At 41.4% G+C, this 22,208-nt stretch overlaps 1 protein-coding gene across 5 annotated transcripts in view; it reads left to right on the plus strand.

Moving 5' to 3' along the window:
- Window positions 1-22,208, plus strand: part of FBXW7 (F-box and WD repeat domain containing 7) — a 192,995-nt gene that overhangs the window by 146,730 nt on the left and 24,057 nt on the right. For 4 of the 5 annotated variants that reach the window (XM_076336695.1, XM_076336696.1, XM_076336694.1 and 1 more), the window contains 2 exons: window positions 15,576-15,658; window positions 18,685-18,826. In XM_076336695.1, the coding sequence (XP_076192810.1) occupies window positions 15,576-15,658; window positions 18,685-18,826 (225 nt within the window). Of the gene's footprint in view, window positions 1-12,956; window positions 13,114-15,575; window positions 15,659-18,684; window positions 18,827-22,208 lie in introns of those variants that run through there. The other variant, XM_076336692.1, reaches the window with a different exon arrangement.

Here is a 22,208-nt window from a genome sequence, read left to right on the forward strand (position 1 = left end):
ATTTAAAAGACCTGTAGATGTGACGCTTAGGGAGGGACATGGTTTAGTGGTGAACTTGGCAGTGCTAGGTTAACGGTTGGACTTGATGATCTTAAAGGTCTTCCCCAACCTAAACGATTCTATGATTCTATGATTTATTGTTTTAGCTTTTAACCCAGTAGTCTGCAGTACCTAAAATGCCGCTCTGAATTACAGGGAAGGTTAGTTATCTTCTGCTCTGTTTTCCTTGGCAGGTTGATTGCTCAGTCTAAACCTGAGGCTGTTGGATTCCTTCTTAAATTAGCTTTCTACCGAACTTACTTTGTGTTAATCAGAATCAGTAAATATTAGCATACTTTTCATAAGGCACAGGAAAAGACTGTTGCTGCAGTTGTTGGTTTAAAAAAAAACGAAACCTTTGCCAGATGACTTGTGACCAGGTAATGTTCTCGTGCCAACTTAGGTTAGGGTGAACGTGTTCATTTTTTTTAGTTTTGCGTACCAGAGAATAAGAGAGTTGCTCAGTGTAATGTTGCATGCAAATCCAGAGACCACCCGCTATTCCTAAACACAGGGATTTCAAATAATTTGTAACCAGGAGAGACTTTGAATGAAGTTTGGCAGAAATCTAGTAGGAACCAACATATGAGAGTCCCTCGTATTGGTCAACCAATTCAGCTTTTTGAATCAACATAGCCTAGGAGTTTCTAATCCCTCTGGTGATAGTGGTTTGCCTTCTAATTTTAGTCTCTTTCAGTTTGCAGTTACGTGTAAAGCACAATAGACCAGTGGAAAAAATCTGCATTTTAAAATAGTTTTTGAAGAACAGCTTAGGCATGAGTCATACCTGTCCCTGCAGGCCGTAAAAAAGCTGTTGACAGTTAGCTGGGAAGAAGTGTGTTTAAATTTTGTTCTTGCCAATTTAAATCACTTTATTCAAAAGCATGAATGAGGTTGTAGTATTCCATTAAGACTGTTTTTATCAAATTTTAATGAGGAAATATATTTATACAAGCAGCAAATTAGTTTTTCCCAGAATTTTCTTTTTAATCAAATATTCCTAAATATTGTCTATAATTTTACAAGGGACAAAAGTGAACATTGTCAAATCTTGTCCCAAGGGGGAATTCAGCTAACAACTGAGACTGTATTTAAATAACTGCATAGAGATTTAAATTTAGGTTGATTAGCGAATGATCTGGTCAGTGGCTTGTAGCACATTTTGTTGGAGGTAGGTAGTAAAACGGGGATTATTCAGATCTGGCCAGTTTTCAAGGCGCTGGTTTGTTCTGCATATGGAATTAGAGTAAAGGGATGAGACCACACGATGTGCGAAGCTCGTGTTGAAGGTTAAATTACAAGGAACCTAACGGTACTCTGCGCATCGATTTTTGCCAACTTTCTGATCAGAAAACTGAGACTTACGCTAAATACCAGACTGCAGACTGGTGCTCTCGTACTCCTCCCTCCTGCTTCCCTTTCCCACTTCCATTCAGCCTCTCCCTGTCACATCAGCAGGCCTACAATGTATAGCAGGATTTCTTTTTCCAGTTCTGTGAGAAAGGTTGGCATACATAAACCAGTTCGGCACTGATTGAATATTAGAGATGGAATATGATAATAAAAGGAAAGTGGGGAAAAAAAACCCTAGAGATTTGTCAGAACATTGCTGGCATTGCCTTAGCAATCTTATAGCTAATAACATGCTTTAGCAGTTGCTTTCAGCAAAAGAGAAGGAATAGGAATTAGGATGTACATTTGCACAGGCTCTGTTGCAGCATCTTTAATCCCTCTTCTCGTGTACTGATTTCAAATAATAGTTTGTAATATTTTGCCTTTTTCTAGAATATTAAAATAGTTTAAGATGCAAAGAATAAACTTACCCATGCAGCCGACCACATTGGTGACTTGGACTATTCCTAGACATTTCGCTTTGTAGTATTTCGTTGGTTTCATTTTTTTGGTAAATCAGTAACATTAGGTGGGCTACATTTCCTTCAGTAATTGGATTTGTGAAATACTAAGAGTCTCCATAACATTACAAACTTTAAAACCATGGTTGCCATCTAATTTTGTGGTTACAAGTGAATGGAACAGCAAGCCAAAAATTTCTGAAATCTCTAATTTGCTCCATCCTGTCTATAAATAAAGAAACTGTAAGTTTCAAAACCCAGGAGTTTAGATAGCTGACTTGCTATTTATCCCACAGTGAATGGATTGGTTTAGGTAGCGCATCAGTTGCATCACACTGAACTGGCAAGTTGACAGAAGTTTTGGGAGAAATGGTTAAATATGTGATGTCTGATGTTATGTAAAGGTTGCAATATGCAGTTTTCCTTGAGGGTAGAAACGGTGTTTTTTGACTTGTAATTTTTTATTTATGCTTCATAAAGGGAGCATAAGCTTTTACTGAACAAAATGGTTTCCCAAAAGAAGCTTAGACACAACAGTGGACAGGTATGGCCATTTTCTTTGTAAGCTGTGGTTCTTAGGTTTCATACAAGTAGCACTGTTTGAAAATATCTCTGAAACACCGTGAAATGTGCCACCTTATTTCATACTTTTCGCATTCTATGAGAGATCTCTGTTAAAAATCTGTTCTGAGGTCAAATGCATTAGAGGTATCTATCCCTAATCTTACCTAAATAATGCTAGATTCAGTGTAAAAAAATTAACAATTCTCATCCCTCTCGTCTGGATGAGGGACTGCTTTCCCTAAATTATGCAGTGCTACATTTCTTGTAGAGGCAGGCAAGCATGTTGTATGGTTTCTAGACTGGAAGCACCTGTTCAAGAAGAGTTTGTTTAGAAGGGGCAGGTTTGCTGGCCTGCTCGCTCCACCTGTAGCCCCTTTTGACACGAAATTGCACAGCGTAAGGTTAATGACAGTGGGTTAGCAAGGCTTCAAAGTGTCTGGTGTGACCCGGGCATGCCTGGCATTCCTTTCTGCTGTGCAAAGGTTTGGAATCGATTCCGCCACGGCCGGAAGAATGTACTCGGGAGAAACCAGCTCACATCGTGGCTCCCCCGGGCCTCTGGAGAGGGGAGAGTTGTCGTGGCAATTAAAACATGAGGGTTTGCGGAAGATGAGTAAATCCCCTTCTCTGTGCTCTACCATAGGCATGGGTTGCGGTGAGAAAAGGAAGCTGGATCAAGCAGGTATAATGTATAATTGTCCCCTTTATAACCACCGCCATCACTTACTGGTAGGGCAAGTGTGTGTCGTGGAGAAATGACCATTTGCATGTACCAGAGACACTTTGGGCTGCGAGGACTCTGTGTCCCACCAGGTCATAGCTCTGACCAGACTGACCTGCACCCTTCCCCTGGACTCACCGAGCATGCTGTAGCCAAAGGCAACATGGGCAAAGCTGCATCTTTCCCATAGTGGCTGCCTCCAGCTCCTCCGCAGATGTGACCAAGTATGGGGGAAAAAAGCCAAATATCCTCTATGTCCTGCAGTCCAGACACACACCCCTTTGTTGATGCTTGGACATTGTATAGAGAAATGCTTCCCCTGAATTCCAGGGAAGGAGAAAGCATGGAAGAGGATGGAAAAGGAAAGGAGTAATAAAGTGGGACAATAAGTCTTGTTAGACTGAGATGGTGTGGAGAGGGCAGGAGGGAGGAAACTAATGGGGAATTGCTGGGCCAGGAGATTGATACAGGGAGCAGAGGGCAGGGGAATGGAGGACCCTGGGGCTGGTGATTACAGAGAAGCGAGGATGAGGAAGGGACGGGGGGAGCCCAGGAGATTCATACACATTCAACACAACAAACTCCTCTCCAAAGCTGAGATTCATGGGTCCTATCCTTCTGCTATCAGCAGACTGCCCTGGAACTTACTGGCACATAACGTTTTATCTTCCTCTAGTGCTGTTGCACCAAGGGTGGCATCCTGCTGTGTTCCTCACTGCTGGTTACCTGCAGCATTGGGGCATCATGTGGGGGCTCAGGCTGTTCCATGCCACTGGCATGCCGAACAGGGAGTCACTGTGTTGCCAGATGATGGGAGGGGAAATTAAATTCCCTTGATGTTATAAAATCCTGCCAGGATGCCATGCCTAAAACATTTGCAAGTTTGCCTTTGCAAACCTGATGCACATGCACAAGTGGGTAACAATGTATCTTAAATTACAACTTCAGACGCTGTTTTTTCCACAGAATCTGTCTCTTTTAGTATGCACCATGCACAGGGCTGTCTTGGTAAGCAGCTTTTTAGGAGTAAAAGCATCTTACAACAGTCATTTCAAACTCCTTTGAATGCTTGGTTTTGTAACCTTTATACTCTCTTTAGGTAATGCAGGTAGGAAAAGAGATTTGACATTTTTAATAGTTTCTTCTTCAAATTCTTCCTAAATCCTTCTGGTATAATCTATAATTCCAGGAATTCTTCTGTCTGTAGCCTAAAGGCTCACGACTAACCCCTTACCATTCTCACGTACCACAAATGAGGGACAGAAACTATTTTGTAAATAGATTTCTATAGATTATGCCAGATAAATAAACACTTCTCTTGGCAATCAAAATTAGGCTATCTCCAAAGAAAATAAAAATGGAAAACTTAACAGAAAACAGGCAGTAGACACTAGTGCTCTATTTGTATTCAGTGCAAAGGACAGACATTTTTGGAAAGCCTTCCAAGTCCAAGCAGACTTTTCTTTTTCTGTACAAAGGTGATTTCCCAACCTGCTTATATTTGAGTGAAAGCAGTTTGACCACTGGTGTTCAAAGGCAGAAATGCACGCTTTACCAATTTGGAAACATTCTTGTCAGTATAAACAAAACCACCTCAGCTCTATGGTTGAAATACTGAAAAAAGGAACTGATCCCTATTAGGGTTATGTTTTTCTTGATATTGTGGTCGTCATCTGTTGATCAGCAAGAAGGGCTTGTGCTTTGTGTGCCTACGGTAGGATTTAAGAACAGTCTCAAGTGCATTGTTTTCTAACTTTATGGACTATGTCACAAGCAGAATTTGTGAAATGACTATAATAGGAATATAAGATAAAATTACTAAAAAATGGAGCCATGGGGTAGTATTTTAGAGAGCGACTATATAAGTGCCCCAAGAGTGAGGTGTGGACTGCTATCTTTGTGTTGCCCCAAACTGAATGCCCTGTGCCCAAGTGGCATCTGGCTGCTGGCGTGGCAGCCACTGCCCTTGGCTTCAGTGGCGTGTAAGGATATCTGGGAGAAGAGCGGGCCAAGGGAAGAACCCAGATGGGCTGCCTGGTGCTAGCTTCCTCCACACAGCAAGTGTGGGTGCCCAGAGGGTTGCAGGGGCTGTTCGGCGGAGCGGGGTGATACCAGGCTGGCTGGCCACAGCAATCTGCGCGGTGATGTAGCACGCAAGGTCATCTCTTTGGGAAATTTAGGAATGTACTTTGGTCTCTGAAGCAACTGCTGCTGTGTCTCAGACAGAAGCACAGCCCTGTTCAATGTGAACTTGAGTGATTAGCACAGCTATTACTGCATCTATAAATAGAATTCCTCTTACAATATATTAAGTTTAATGATATAATAAATAGATTACAGTTAACTTTAATAGGAGCACAATGAATGGAGACGCAGTTCTTACGAAGATCTGCTGCCATTAGTGAATGTTTTGCAAGATGCATTGTATGTAATACCTTCTTCCTTTGAAAAATGAATAATGTAACAATACTGTGTAGAAACAAAACACAAAAAAGCAACTCATAATGTTCCTGTTGCATGGAAAGCAGTCAAGTACATGAAAGTGCAGGTTGCATTAGCAACCTTAACTTTGCTCCTTATGAATATGCATTATAAAAAATGTTTATTATATGATAATATTGCTAGTTTTAAAACAAACTGTACAAGATTTCTCTGTAGGAAACTTGCATGTGGTTACTGTCACAGGGAATTAAAAGCAACGGGAAGCCTAGCTCCACTGATATTTTTGTTTTCATTTATCTTTAACAAGGGAAAAAAAAATGCTTTGGGAAGAAAATGTTTTGGGTGTTTTTTAGTGAAATAATATACAGTTCTAATGAGACAAGCTCCCTAGAGTTTTAACATGACATGTTTAAGGAAGGTTGACATTATACCCCCTGCCTGTGGTTCACCTTGTTGTGCTTGTTTTATGGTAAAACTTGAATATTTGAGTGTCCATTTCCATTTGACAGAGACTTAAGTATGTTTTTCAACGCAAATAAGTCACTCTGTGGTAATAATACAGCCCCCCTGAGTTGGGAGGACAAAGCCTAAACCCCAGTTCCTTGCTATTTCACCTAAGGCTGTAGTCTGGCAAGCTTTAAGGTAGCTCTTCTGGGGCTTGGGGAAGTTAAAAAGGAGAGCAGGCTGTACCTCTTGCTATGCTGGCAGAGACGTCTGTGTGGCCATGCAGTGAGCGAGATGGGGTATCTGACCTGGCTGAAAAATAGCCCAGCAAAAAAGTGTCCCTAGGTCAGTTGCCACCCTGGTTGATCACACAGCCATACAATGAAGGCTGTGGTGGCACACCTGAGAAGGTGACGCAAGCGTAGAAATGAATGGCCAAGGGCAGCCGTGGGTGCAGGGACTGCTTTTTTTTTCAGTGGCTGTGCTGGCTTAAATGCACATCAAACTATAGCTGAGAGTGTGATGCCTCTAGGTGTAAATAATAGGCTTATGCTCTCTGCGTGAGGCACTCAGGTCACAGTTCCTCATACCTTTTTCTCAGTGGTGTAGCTGGCTCAAGAAATTTGTGCCCTGCCTGTGAATTACTCATTTGCTTCTGCTGGCTCAGTTGTTTGTGAAGGCATGGTGGAAAATTAAACCAGTAACTGGTTCTAAAAAAAACCCAAAAAAACCCCAAAGGAAAAAACTTAAAACTATTTCTCCTCACCCCACATCAGTTAATGAATCTGGTTCACAGAGCATTTCTACAGATGTTTGTTCCTGCAGAAATAAGGGCGAGAGCCATCCGGGGATGGGAATGAGCAGGTGACACTGGGACATCTTTAAGCTGGTGTTGCTGTTCCAGTGGGTGGAACTGTCCCCTTCATAAATGGGCATATGACAGCTTTGGCTGCACTCCTTTAAAATAACCTAAGCATCGAAGCATATGTTGCAAGTTCTGTGCCCAGCTACAGGCAACCCACAAAGAGGACAGGATATGACCTTCAGAGGGGTGTTCTGCTGTGCTGGAGACACAGTGATGCCGTATTACATTAAGCCTGTCTTTGCAATCTCCCTGCTCTTAAAATATAATTTGAAGTTTATTCTAAATATCCAATGCTGAAGTCTGTTACATACACTTCATATATAAATCCTTTTCAAAGCTATTTTTGTGGCCGTTAACTAGCACACCTTTTGAATCCTATCACAATATATTTAAAACTTAATATTTTTTTAAAGGCAAATGTTAAAAGGAAGTGGTTTATGGGAAATCTCTGCTACAGATATTTACCTTTAAAAATTGTATTTATAATCAAAGTTCATACTATTCTAATAAAATCAGGATTTATTAATAAATGTTAATCTGATTTTTCAATTGCTATCTATGCCATTTCCTTCCCTGCAAAAACAAAACTTAGGAGCTATTCACAATTTTGTTTAACTACAGTACCTTACTTTGCATGGAAATAAAGAAGAATAATGTGTGGGAAGTTTCAGTTTGAAAGCAGTCTTCAGAATGCTTTGCCAAGAAACATTATACAATTAGTAAAACAATTCAGTAGTACCTATCATACTTTGCAATATGTATTCTCCACTCCATTTAAGTAAGCTTTAGAAAACTTTGTGCAATTTACTGTAGTGCTTCTGTGTATCCTTCCACCCATAACAGAGTTCCTGTTGCTTTCCCTACTTCATCGCAAACCTTAAGTTCATCAACACTGCAAAAATGTGTCATTCATCAGTAAGCTACTGATCACTGCACACTGCAATGTGCAGGATTTTGTTTGATTTGTACTACATGAGATCATAAGCTTAAATGTCTTTCTGTAACTATGTTGAGGCAAACATGCTGGAGTGGACCTCTCTAAGCCTGCTGCAGGCATTATAAGTAAATTGAGTAGAAATTCCTCCATCTGAACTGCTTCCAAGGAGCCAAGTTGCACTTGTTCTTCCTTCATACTCGGGGCGTAGCAGCTGTTGGTCACAAACTGGTGCACTTAAATTCATTTCTTCAAGTCTGTTCTGTGCATCAATACTAATTGTATTTTCTACACAAACACAACGGATAAACCTGGGTGATAAGGTGCATCATACGCTGTGCCCTTGAACTTTGCCTGTTATTCAAATATCACTTTTCCTTAACTGGTCAGTGTCCTAAAACGTTGTCTTGTCCTGCTCGCTGGTATGGAATTTACCCATAACATCGCTCTAGCTCAGCACCTAGGATGCACGCTAATAAATGTCAAATCAGTGACAGCCTTAAGGTCATTGCCTAGCCCAAGCTGAACCAGGAGAAGCCATGAGAACATGGGATTTCCAAGATCCCAATGGGTCACTTGTTTCATTTCATAATACGTTAAAAAAGAAAAAGATCTGACAATAATAGCAGTGCCCTTTTGTAGAGGAAAGGCCTGCCCTGAATTACTCTGGAGCATGTTTAACACTTGGTATCGTATGGGATTTTTTTCTCCTCTTCTGAGACTTTATACAAGTTGGACTCTAGCATCTGCGTTTCTCATTGACTGAATGGGGAAATTAGGCTTTTAAACGTAGGTGTGCTAAGCTGTAGTTAAATATCTAAAGCAGATGGCAGAAGTACCTCTCTTGTGGGGCCAGATTCTTGCCTGAATGGGAGCATTTGGCAAATTAAATGAAGTATGTGGTCGGATGAAGAGGTCGAATATAGAAGACGAAGCGCTGGCTGCTGCAGCTGCCCAAACTAGATTACCAAGCAGGAGGGAAGTGTTTCCAAACCTAAGTGGGTCCAAATTTGAGAAAGGGAAAAATAACTAAGCATGACTGTCCTTCCTGGGTCGTCTTCGCTGTCTCCAGGGTAAATCTTGCACAGCTAAGGATTTGGCCCCACTTGATCAGGGCGTTTGGTTTCCTGGGTGGAAAAAACCGCAATCCTATTAGACAACACACAAAAATCCCTCTGAAATGTTTCTAAAGGAGTCAGTCTGCTAAACGTCTGCTAAATGTGCAGAGTGCACACAATCCCTTCTGGCACTGTCTTGAATGATGCATTTACCAATATTAATGGAGATACCAAACCATATTGCTCCACAGTTCCTCCTGCACACATTATGCTCCTAATGCACATATGTGTATGTGAAATGCCAATTATGGTTTTTGCATTCCATGGTTTAAGCACCAGTGTACTTCCAAAATGCTGACTGGCCATTACCACGGCCAGACAATCCTGTGGTCTCTCCACTCAAAAATGTTTCTCCAACCAAAAAAACAAAAATGTTGTTTCTTTGGTCTGTTGCACTGTAATCTCCGTTCTTCTGGGGATTATATAGCTCTGCGGGTGATTTCTGTAATTCATTCTAGTCTTTCATTAGAAGTAATAGACGGTCTTAATTACAGCATGCCACATGACAAACTGGTAAAGGTGCTAGAAATGTTGCCAACAGGAAAAGAATTGGATGGTGTGAATTTTTATTAATTAAGCGCTGGCAGTACTGATGGGAAATAAGATTGGACTTGTGTCCACTGGAAACTATGTAATTTTGGTGTAGACATTTTTCTAAATGTCATGAATTGTATGCTGTCTGTGGTTTTAAAAACTTGAAAAATTATCTTCAGCTTAAACAAAATAAAACCAACCTTTGAAGTTGACTATATCTCAAACAGGGAAAGAAACACGGCAACTTCTGATTTTTCTCTTAACATTGCTTTATAAAGTATAGTCTTCCTCAGTGTGCCGTAATTTGTGATGAGCATGTACTTTATACCATTAAGTAAGTATTCTTAGAGCATATTAAGTTACTGCAATAAATATTATTGCAAATGTCAGCAGAGATGTAAACAAATGTATCGTCTCTGCTGTCGGGCTCTCAAAAGCATCTGAGGGGTTGGGGTCTTATTCCTCCACCATCGCGTTTTCCAGGAAGGTGCAGAGTGAAGCTGTGTGACCTGCAGCGCTGCTCAGTCCTCCCGGCTTGGGCAGTTCCCCGCTACTTTTGCAAAGCCTTAAGTAATTTCTTACAATTGAGCGTGTGGTGTATTCATGACGCTAAACTTTTTCGAAGACAGGGGAGTTCTCAAAGTCACAGAGAGAAAGCCCTTTCTAGACAGTAATTTAGAGCAGGAGCCTAACAGTAGGTGCCCTTAGCCTCTGGCGGAGCGTGTTCCTCTCCATCGACTACAGAGAGCCCAGGCTGTGGTTAGGCATTTTGGGGAAGAGCAGACTCCCAACCAGAGTAGTCTTGCAACTACCCAGAGACTTAATTTGAGGTAGAGAGGATGATTCTTTATTTGTAGAGAATCAAAAGTCGTACCACTATAGAGAAAAATACTAAACAAGTGAGAGCCAGAGCCATACCCATATGCAATTTTTGTCTCTTGCTCTGAGAAAGGCAGACTGCTAGATGAAAGATGGGCACCATTCAAATGTCAAAATCTGTGTGGTATCTGTATCTAAAATTAGGAAAAACCCAAACCTTTTGTGCAGAATAAATAACCTGGTATACCAAGTTTTCTACCACTAGCAAATGATTGTTGGGGTTACTACATGGGTCTTGACTGAGGCAAAGAGATTAGCAGTTAAGTCAGTGGTTTTTTACCATGAGAGAATATCTGCCAATCATTATCAAAAGAAAAGGAATCGTCAATAGTGGTACTCCAAAAGAGAGGAAAATAGTAATTTCTAATTATTATTCAACTCATTGACTGCTTACTCCGAAGCACATTTTGTTCAAATCTACTTACGCAGTCAGGTTACACTTGCCTTTGGGCTGGGGGAGAGGCTGATCCCTGAGGATTTCCTGCCAGTGCCCGCTGCGATGCTGGAGGAAGAGTAGCTGTCGTCCCCCCTCTGCATCAAGTGCGCTCAGGGACTGGAGAAGGGGCAGAGATAGCTGTGAACATTACAGGGCATTATGCATGCATGTATATAAAGTACTTCTAAATCCCCACAGCGATAATACTCAAATTCTTTCTTACTCTGATGATTTGGGTATTAATTTGCTTCCTGTGATTATTTAATGTGTATATGCAGCCTATATTTTTTTTTCCTTCCCCTTTGCATGTGATGTGCTAGCAAAGGAAGGCAGTAATAGTCTCCTGGGATATGTACAGCTCTGTTCATATCTGAGGTATGAAGTCAACTCAAGACCATTTTGTTCTCATAAAATATACAGCACTGCAGTTTAATGGATAATGGCATAAATGCCAAGATTTGATGGGCAGAACCTTTTTCACTGGGAGACAAAAAAGACTATGAGGACTCAGTGTTGGATGGGAGATATGTAAAACCGTATAGAAGCAGGATCTTGTGTGCTGCGGGGGTAGTGATTTTGCCTTATCTGAGTGTGCTAACACCTGGCACACTTAGCTAGTATAAAGTAATGATACATACGAGGTTTTTTTTTAAAGTACTAATGAGGAAGCTGACGGGTTTTACAGAAAGTAATTCCACTCCTTTGGATGTGTGTTTGTTTTTCTACTTTTTTTTGTACTGCTTTGGGTGATAAAGAAAAAGATGGTTTCCCTGCAGGTCAACAGGAACTTGACTGCGTGTTTGCTTCTGTTTGAGTGCATCGGTCTGGAGGGCTGCTGAGCGTCTCCAGTTCCCACTGCACCTGGGGAAAACTACAGGGGAACGTTGCAGCTTCAGATCACGTTCTGGGTATGCTCTGCTCTGCTCTGAACTTGGGCAGAGAACTTTGCGGGAGAGGAAAAAAAAAGAAGGAAAAATTGCAGAAGCTGGAGTCTCTTATTTGAGTTGTCTGTATAGACAACGAAAAAAAAGCTGCCTAGCTGCTGTGCTGGTTGCAGGTATCTGTCTGAGAGCCCAACCATATGTCAGGAACTTCAGTGCCCTTGAATCGAACCATAAGGGTGAATTGAACAGATTTGTCAATGTGCACAGGGTAGGAAACGACGAAAAAATGAGCGTTCCTTAGCAAGTAATTACCTAGGGCTTTCCTTACGCTTTCACTGAAATATAGGTAAGAATCCTTCATAGGGTTTGTATTTGAAGACCAAGCTAAGATGGCTTGGTGTCGCCTGAGGGCTGGCTTTTAACAGAGAGAGGAGCATGTGCGCGCAGGCTGCTCCAGGTGCGCGGGGAAGGCTGCCTGCGTTCTGGGGAAACCCTGGACCTGCTCCTGCGTTTCACAGCATCACCGCTGCTATGCTGTGAATTAATATTTTAATTCGTATTACATAATTGTTGGATTCGGGTCTTCCAACTCCTAAATCCTCAAACCCCGTTTATTCTATTGTTTAGCCAATAGAGGGTATTTCAGCATCTTTTTCCCTGGCAAAACTGTAGCGTATTTCAAATTATTCTAAAATTAACCGCACTTTTGAAGGACTAATTTGCGCCCGTCCACAGCATGCAATCATGTAAGAGTCCAGCCAGGCTCGCCGAGGGCGACGGTATAATTATAATTAGTGGAAATGAGCTTGTTTTGCTCCCGCTTGGAAAACCGTGAAGCGTGTGGCACTGGGGGGAATAGAGCGAGGGTTGGGGGGCAGGCCCCCGGCCTCCGAGGCGGTTTGGGGGAAGAGGAAAAAAAGGGGGGGGAATAACCCCAACCCACGCGGCGCTGGGGGTTTTTCCCCCTCTTCTCCCGGGGTGGGGGCGGTTTCCCGCCGCCGGGCCCCGCGGGCTCGCTCCCGGCCGCGCAGCCCGCAGTGCCGCGCCGCCGCTGCGGAGGCGGGAGGGGAGGGAGGGACGGGGCGGGCGCGGAGGGAGGAGGGAGGCGGGGGCGGGAGCAGGCAGGCAGGCAGGCAGGCAGGCCGGCGGGCAGGGGGAGCCGGGCTCTGCGCGGCGCGGGCGGGCAGGGCAGGGCCGAGGCGAGCCGGGCCGAGCCGCGCCGCCGCCGCCCGCCGTGCCCGAGCATGTCGGCGCGGGAGGCGGTGACCTACCTGCCGGAGAAGGGGCTGTACTGCCAGCGCCTGCCCGGCCGCCGGGCCCGCGGGGCGCCGCAGCCGCGCAAGGGGAAGCGCGCCGACACCATGGGTTTCTACGGCACCCTCAAGATGATCTTCTACAAAGTGAGTGGCCGCCCCCCCACCCCGGCTACGCGCCCGCGGAGGGAGGCAGGCGGGCAGGGAGGGGCGGGGGCCGGGGGTCGGGGCCGCGCGTCTTCCGCGCCGCCGCTCCGCGGGCGGAAACGTGCCGGCGGCGCGGGGCTGCCGCTCGGCTGTAGCTGCAGTGTGCTGCCGGGGAGCGCTGCCAGCGCTTGGTGGCGGGTGGTGATGCGGAATGCAGTTTGCTGCCCCTTTTCTTTTTTTTTTTTTTAAATATACTGCAATCTCAATTATTTCGATAAATAAACGTTGTCTAAAGGAGTTGTGTTTTCCTAGCGACAGATTAAATATTTACGGGGATGTTTGCTCGGCGGTGTCTGTCTGTCGGTTACACACATACCTTACTGGTGTCTAAATCTTGTCGCTAGACCTCTCTGCTGTAGAGAAAGTTTTATCTTCTTCGTACAGTAAACGACGTTTTTGGCCGTGTATTTACTTAGCACCTTCTGAGATGCTGAGAGTCTGTCTGTGTGGTGGACCCCATGAGAAAGTTCCCCAAAATACCTGGAGAAAAAAAACCCTACCAAAAGAAATGGGTGAAATCATTATTAGGCAGCGGAATAGAACTGCATATTGTTTTCTTTGCTAATGCAAAAGAGTAAATCGCTATAGCTGCTGCAGGCTCCGTACTTGTTATTTTTAAGGTGTGCTTTTGCAAAACTGCATCTCCCTCTTACGAGAAGCAGAAGAGGAATATGATGACGATAACCTCTCAGAAAGGCAAGCTGGAAATAAAAATTTTCCTTGAACAGAAAAAATCCTTTCTGAAAAGTCTATCATCAAATACTGAAATCTGTGCTAAAACATCTTATTTATGCTTTCAGTAATTTTGATGGCTTGCTAGTCCAGCACAGCGATAAAAGATGGTATCCGCTATTTTTCAGTGATGCTTATAACTAACTGGTTTTCTTGGGGGAAGCGCGGGGGGCTGCTCCTCCTGGGGCGTGGGGAAGCGGCGGGGGTGAGGTTGGTGGTTCGGCAGCGCTCGGGGCGGTTCTGGCTGAATGCTTGTCTGGTGAGATGCTGTGGAGTGTCCCATGTGAGGCACGGGCAAGAAAACGCGGCTACGAGGCAGGCTCTTCTGGTTGCGTTGTAGCTGTTACTGTGAAAATGAGAATAGTTAACCTTAGTTATCTTTCCTTTGTAATCACTAATGAAGCAAAACACAAGATCTTCAATGACTGGTTTTAAGGAAAGCCATAAAGGTATTTTAAAAGTAAAAAGAAATTAAAAAAAAAAATCCCAACAAAAGTATATGGACTATAAGCTTTAGAGAATCCTGTTGGTTTTTTGGTGTTTTGGTTTTAGGCAGGTAGACTGATACAATAAATGGTTAAATAACTGTGTTATAACGCAACATTAAAAAAGATCCAATCAGTGGTGTAAGATGCCAACTTTTAAACTGTATCTTAAATAAGAAATTTTGGGGAAAAAAGGGAGCAAATGGTCAGACTAAAGTCTGAATTGTTACAGTGGTAGTTTATGCATTTTGCAGCTCACAGTTGTAAACAGCAGTAAGCATCCTTCTGCAGGCTGAAGGTTTTGGTGTATCACATCTTTAAAAAAAAAACAAAAAAACAAAAAACTCAGAAATTGCATTTGGCATACATATGCCTGACCGAGTCCAAAAGCCTGTGGTTAAAGATTACCCAAATATGTAGAAAGTAATCTTTATTTGTCTGACTGGATAAATATGGCTTTCACTGGTTTCCATCTCTCTGGTAATTTTTGCAGACTGGCTTCCCCTTTCAGCAGCTGCCCTGCTCATTATTTGGTCTTGATCATATCTAATTGCGGGTGACATTCAAGACCGAGGTTTAGTGTTTTTCATCCTTACTCTTCTTGTTAAAATGTTGGTTAATCTGTCAGTCAGTTTTACTGCAGTTTTATAAATGTCTTCAATGTACAACTTTAAAATAAAAGCGTAGACAAAAGACAAAATAGGTTTGAATTAATTTTTTTTAGGCCCTGAAATGAGTACTTGGTTTATAATGCAGACAGGCTACCTAAAATTTAACCATTTCCATGAGAGACTTAGCAATGAACCTGAACACAAAGAATGCAGGGGTTTGGTTTAGTTCTTTCCCTCCCCTCCCAGGAGAATAGAGAGAGAACAGGTTAGTAAATAAACCAACACAGAGTTCTGCACACTTTTTCACATTTGAAATTTGGAAATTAAAAGAATGTAATTCCAATAGATTTTTGGATCCTAAACCAGCAATAATATGTACATGCACTGTATAAACATGTATCAAATATCGTTGAAGCTAGAAACTAAAATGTTGCTTTAAATCATTTTGTGAGCATCAACTTCGTTGAAATTCGATATTAAAAGGTAAAAATGGATTAATTTTACAGAAGTGCGCGTAAGTAAGGCTGGTCATGTAACTAAATCCGTGTTGTTACTCTTTTCCCTCACCTTGCAGATGAAGAGAAAGTTGGACCATGGCTCCGAGGTCCGTTCTTTCTCTCTGGGAAAGAAACCCTGCAAAGTCTCAGAATACACAAGGTAATTAAATGCAATAACAGATCACTGGATCCTGATTCTTGCGTATATCCCGTCTTGCCAATTGCTAAGCCTGATTCAGGGCTCCTCTTAATGTTAAAGCACTGTAAAGCAAAGAAGGGGTGGTATCAGCATTCGTATATTGTATAGCTAATTTAAATTACGTGAACTGAAGATGAGTTTTAATAAAGTAGCCAGACTTGCATTTCTTCGGTTGAGGTTTGTGTTTCATTCTAAATATAGCACGCCTGTTTACTTAGAGACTTTTTGAGGGCTGAAGCATTCCTGGGAATAAAATCAATCAGATTTTTAAAAAGGGACATAATGATAAACCCTAATACTATTACAAACTGTGATCAAATGTATCCCTTTGCTATGGTAACAGGAATGAGAGAATGGAAATTTATGTAGGCAGAGCAGACCATCTGATCTTAACGGGAACACACACGTACTTGTTACCCACAATATGAAATTATTACGGGCTCTAGTCTGCTTCCTTACTACTCCTGAATGGTACCAGATCGCACAAATAACTGCTGCTGTTCCGGTCAGATGCTTTGTGGGGTAAAGCACTCCTGAACATGAGAGGCAGTGGTAGAGTAGGGCCCTGGATGCACGCCTTACAACTGCAGATCTTGCTGTATAGTTGCCATAACAGTTGTGCTCGGATGTCACGCTGCTTCCCATCCTGCTGGAATTTACACTATTTTACGTTTTTTCCCTGTAATAAGCATCAGCCCTCCCACAAGCGTTGCGCTTGCCTCCCAAAACCGGAGATGTTATTTCTTTTGCACACGCTATGGTAGTGTCCTGTCAGTAGTCACTGATGGATCTTTCAAAAGTAATTTATATTTTATTTCTCTTCCTTTAAGAGGTTTATCAGGTGATGAGTGAAAAGTTAGGACAGTGTGGGGAAACAAGTTCCAGGGTTGCTTTTCAGATGCGTAAACGCTGCAGCAGAGAAAAAGAGGCGATGTCTTGTTGCTGAGAAGCACGTGTTGCAGCTTCCTCATCCCCCTCAAGTCGCAAGTTGATAGCTTCTCCGGGTTTCTAAATCAGTCTAATGGAAGAACACTCTTGTTGGCCACCAGTTCTTCGGGTGACACGCCGTTCTCTGCACTCCCCTAAGAGTAAACAGTTCAGCAACAAAGAAAGTACACTTTTTGTCAGGTGTCTCTGTCCGATGCAGAGGAACCGCTGGACTTGTCCAGCTTCCACAGAAACCCGACTGGCTGTTTCAGGGGAATGAAAACATACAGGAAAAATAAAGCATGAACAAAAATCTTGTGGTGTAATCTCAGCTCAAAGGGAAGAGGCTTTTAGATCCTGTTCTGAATAACTGTTTTTGACTGAGAACCAGTTTACAGCAGAAGAAATTAAAGTGTAACTGTTGTACTGGGGCAAGCGCAAGGCTACGTATTGCTCAGATCCAATATAAGCCAATTTTGAGAGCCTTGTTTTGGACCTTAAATGATAGGCCTTCTGCTGGATCTCTGTACAGGTGATGAGAATGAGTAAGCTGTAAGACCAGATTTTATTTTAAAAACACTTCCAATTGACATTGCTTGGATTTTGAGTCATTATTGGTGTAAAAGAATCCTTAAATAACATCCGATCCTCTCTCTCTTAAACTGTTTGATTACATTTTATTTAAATAATACTTAGGCAGATGATGCAGTTCTTGTGCCTGCTTGTTTCCATTTTCCCTAGGATCAGACACTCTTTAAAATTGACAGGCCTGATGAACTTTCTTTGCATGTAACAGGTAAAGCCAGTAAACAAACGTCGTTAAGAGGATCCTTCATGTGTGAAACGCTATTTTTATATCAGCTTCTGTTTCTGTTACTACTCAGTAAAATTAACATTAAAAATAAGCCTGTTCAAACCAATCTTTTCTTTACCAGTGCGGGTAAATGTTAGGACATGCTATGATTGTCCTTCAGAAGAAGGAAGAGTAGAGTGAAATATTTGTAGAGGATGATGAGATAAATATTAAAATGAACTTGCCTTGCATCATTTGAAGCTATTCCTGTAGCCACTGAAAAGCCAGTAAAACCCTGAAGCTCATACCTACTAAAAAGCTGGATTTATCATACAGAAAAGCAAAGGGTTTTCTGGAGTCCCACACTGTATTTAAAATTTTCATGCTTGTGCAAACACTACTGGAGTTCCAAATTTCCTGCTAGGGAATACAACTTTGATATTCTGTGAACGAAGTACTTTACATTATTTAAAAAAAAAAAAAAAAGAAAACCCAGTCAGCTGTATTTCTTTAGACTCCTACAATAGCAGCTTAATCCCAGCTCTTTTAAAAGCTCGATCCCATATGAATGAGCTGGTTTTTAACATGTCAGAGTGAAAAAATCAAACTGTAATTCAGAGAGCACCTTTGGCTCCTTTTCCCTCTTCACCTCACCCCTCCTTTAATTCCTGCATCACTCCATCAACACGCAAACTTTAAAAGACTGTATAGAGTATTTCAAAGCCCAATTCTAAACCACTAAGCCACTAGAACTGCTTGGTATTACTAGCTCTTTGTCAACAAAATATATTAAGAGCTAAAAATAGATACGGTTTTTTTGTTTGGTGATGAAGCAGCGCTAGCACATTTCACATACAGGTGAGAATCTGAGCTCTGGCTTCCTACATCACCAGTAAGAAGGCACAAATGCAGGCCAGAAGGAAAGGAAATACTCTGGAAGGAAAGGAATACATAAACCTGCATCTTTAGAGACAACCTGCTGGCCAATTAAGGGAGTGGTAATTTTCCAGCCTTGAAAGGTGATCCCCATTTTCCCCCTAGCTGGAGGATTAGTACTGCAGTGGTAGAAACCGGTGGATTTATGAAAGTGAGGGAACTGACCTCTTCAGTGACCAGCAGAACAATTTTTCATGTTACTGCTTTTGCATGAAGTTAAAGAGTTTAAGTAATAGTTGCAAATTCTGTACTAGATTTTTTGTTCTGCAGTAGACTTCTAAATTTTCCTTAATGTTTTACACGTGACTATCACTTTTTATTTGTATCGTAGTACTACAGGGCTGGTGCCATGCTCTGCCACACCTACTACTTTTGGGGACCTGAGGGCAGCCAACGGCCAGGGACAGCAACGTCGCCGCATTACATCTGTGCAGCCACCGACGGGCCTTCAGGAATGGCTGAAAATGTTTCAGGTAACCAGTGCTTAGAGAAATAAACATCTGAAGCAGCTTACCTCCATGATTTAAGTAAAAGGTTGCTTCAGTTTTGGCAGTCCTCCTTATACATCCCAGAATGTCTCTGTCACTGATTTTGTGTACTGTTGCAAAAACAAATGGGCATCAGCTTTAAGGAATTGTTGTTCCCCGTTTCAGCTAGTCACTGTAGAGCTTCACAAAAAATATCTGCTTTCTCTGGTTTCTTAATAAAATAACCCTTCCTGTTTGAATCTTTCACATTTTCTGCCAAGTCTGTCCAACATGTAACGGCTACCTCCACGGCCTCAAGCGAACTTGCGATGTTTTCACTTGGAGACTAGTAAGCGTTAATGCATGGTTTGCTTCAGTGCAGGTACAGCACTAAATTTGTCATAAGTCTGGTGTCTTCTAAGAATAGAAAGAAAAGTTTAGCAAAAATAGATTAAAAGGAAACTCAATGTGTATTTTTACTGATCTTTGTATACTGAACACAGTGTCAGCCAGGACACGCGTACACAGTTGAACGGAGAGGGGAAAGAGGTTTTCTGTATCTTTCCAACAGCCTTCAGCAATGCCTAAAACTTAATCTGATAAAAGGTGTGAAGGACAGTGCTATGCACCACTTGAACAGGTTGAAACTGAAATCTGCATGGACACCAACCTGGTAACACCTAAGCGAATTTTGTGTACGTTAATACAAACACACTTTGGGGCAGGCCTCTGCTCCTATTCCATAACCTGTACCGTGGAGATGTCTCTCTACTGTACAGTTTTTCTCTGTATTTTTTAGAATCCGGCATGAGTCCTAGTTACTGATTTGAAAAATGGAAATACTATGTCTTCTTATCTTGATTAATAAACTGTTACTTCTAAAAACATTTTCAAAAGGAGTAACTAACTAATACAGGCATTGTTTCAATTACTGTAACAGGCAAAGATAGAAAAGCAATATTGTAGATACAGTAGTGAGCATACAATTTTGCAGGCAGAAGCGTGCTTTTGGCTTGATTCATGCTGCCACATAATACCATTGATCTCAATCACTGTCAGTTCTGAACATTCAAATAATAATGTAGAACTCCTTCCCTCTTTATTTTTACACGTTTATAATCTGCTTAAAACAGTGGAAGTTTGGAATTAAGATATTCTTGTACACGTCATTCAGTTTCTTAAAAATAATTCACATTTAATTATTACGGTGTATCTTTTTTGAGACTGTTCATAGAAATATGTCTTTTTAACCCCTAAGAATGGTGCTTTGTATATATGATAATGTAATACTACTCATATTTTAACATTTTGTAATGTTAAAGCCTTTGTACTAACACAAGCTGTTTTGTTATCTACAACGTACAATGTGTATTTTATCACATAAGATTGCTAGTTATCAATAGTTACGTATTTTAAAAAAAAGATTATGAAAGGCTGAAATGTTTGAGAGAGTGGTGCAAACATGCTGGACAGTAAAAGTAATGCTATCGGCTGTTTGGTCAGGATAAGGAAAAGTCTGTCAGCCTGTGGAAATTTTGCCTGTAGTTAAGTTGTTATTACTTTAGGGTCCCAAATTTGGGGTTAGTAATGTAGAAACCATGCTTTAATAAATATATAATTGGGTACTTTCAACTTTTCAAAATGCTTAGTTCCAGTACTAAATTCCTAAATGCTGATCTGTGTATGCTCTTGAGAGAGAGAGAGAGGCCTCTCTCTCATAACTGGAGATCTTCGAGTAGCACTTATTCATCACTTCTGTCACTGGTAGTTTTTACTGTATTCACAAAAGGGGAGTCCCTTATTTTAGAACCAAAAGCTTTCAAAGTCACGTAGCTGTATCTCAGTGTTACATCTCCTTGGCTAATGCCAAGCCACCTCATTTTCTGTGTGCTTATTTTCCACGTGAGTTTTATGAAAGGGGCAAGTCTCAAACAGTCAAATGATAAAAGCACATTCTTAAAGTAAGGGGAGCTGGCTCTGCCCAAAGGGCAGAATTAAATGGCACATCTAGCGTCGTTCTTGCAATACAAAGTTTCTCCTATACAGAAACAGAAATGGGAAAGCTTTCTTCGTGTACTGCATGCCTGCTAAGCCTGCTTAATACCACTATCTTATTTTACAGGAAAATATATTTCCAATTAATTTTAAAGCTAAATTTCCAGGGGCACGTTAGCTGGACATACGTACTGTTTCAAGGTAGAACTGTCCTTTGGCATAGAAGCTGGCAGTAACAAGTGATACTCAGTTATTTTGAGGTCTGTCACCTGTACGTTGGCCTTCACTCGTTCTCCTGTCTTATCTTTTCAAACTAAAAAGCAAGACCACTCTTCAAATATTAAGAAAACTTAAGATGGCCTTTAAGGTTTTTTTTTTAATTTATTTTTATATGTTATTGCTCCTGTTATGTTTTATAGTTGATCGAAGCCTTTTATTTTGAAAGTGACAAAAAACTAATGCAGAAAGGGGAAACAGTTGGAAGTGTAGTTGCACTTTCCCTTTAAAAATGAAGATGTATATTGATTTCAATGAAATGTTAGTCTGGAAAGAAAAGTAGAAAAGCATTTTAATAGGTTCAAACCCTTTAATTTCTTAAAGGCCTATTTATTTTTTCTGTTTTGCAGTGGCTCTTTGCTTCAGGTCTTTTTAATATCCACTATAAGATTTTTAAAACTCAGTGCCCATGTGTATCTTTACAAGATTTTTTCTTTTACAAGAAATTTTATTTTATTTGAAGCAGGATATATTTTTTAAGTCACCAAATTGCTTGCCATAAGGAAAAAAAAAATCAGGTGCATGCCAAGTTCAGTCAGAGATGGTACTGCTTTAAAAATTATTAAATTCTCTCTTTCTTCATTCTTCCTACTTCACATACTTACAGTGTTGGGTTTTATTTAAGTAATGTGATAAAAAATTTGCATTTTCTTGGAATATTGATGTTGAAAAGTTGTTCCATACTCAGTAAGTATAGGCAATCACTCTGAGTAACTAGTGAATGCTGTTATTTTACCTAAATTGGAAGCATTTTTTTCTCAGCAGTTGAGATAGCGTCCAAAATGCTTTTGCCATTTCTGGCTGGCAAGAGTACTGTTCCTTGCTTTTACATAAATAGTTGGCTAAGTCACCTAAGTTCAAATTACTTACCATTTTCCATTTCTTATTCTTCCGAAGACGCTCATGAATGCGTAAATGTGCAACTGAGTAGTACACCTCTTAGGTGAGGCAGGTGGTAAAGATTGTATCATAACCAGCATTGCAGCATTTTCTGCTCTGTATTTTGTGGTGGGACTAGGTCAAGGGTTTGGTGTTTCTGTACAGCCCCTACGCACAGAATGGGAGAGATCCGCACTACAACTATATACCCCTTTCGGCTATATCACCGTTATCAGTT

The sequence above is a fragment of the Aptenodytes patagonicus genome, chromosome 4, assembly GCF_965638725.1.
Source record: "Aptenodytes patagonicus chromosome 4, bAptPat1.pri.cur, whole genome shotgun sequence".
Taxonomy (NCBI): domain Eukaryota; kingdom Metazoa; phylum Chordata; class Aves; order Sphenisciformes; family Spheniscidae; genus Aptenodytes; species Aptenodytes patagonicus.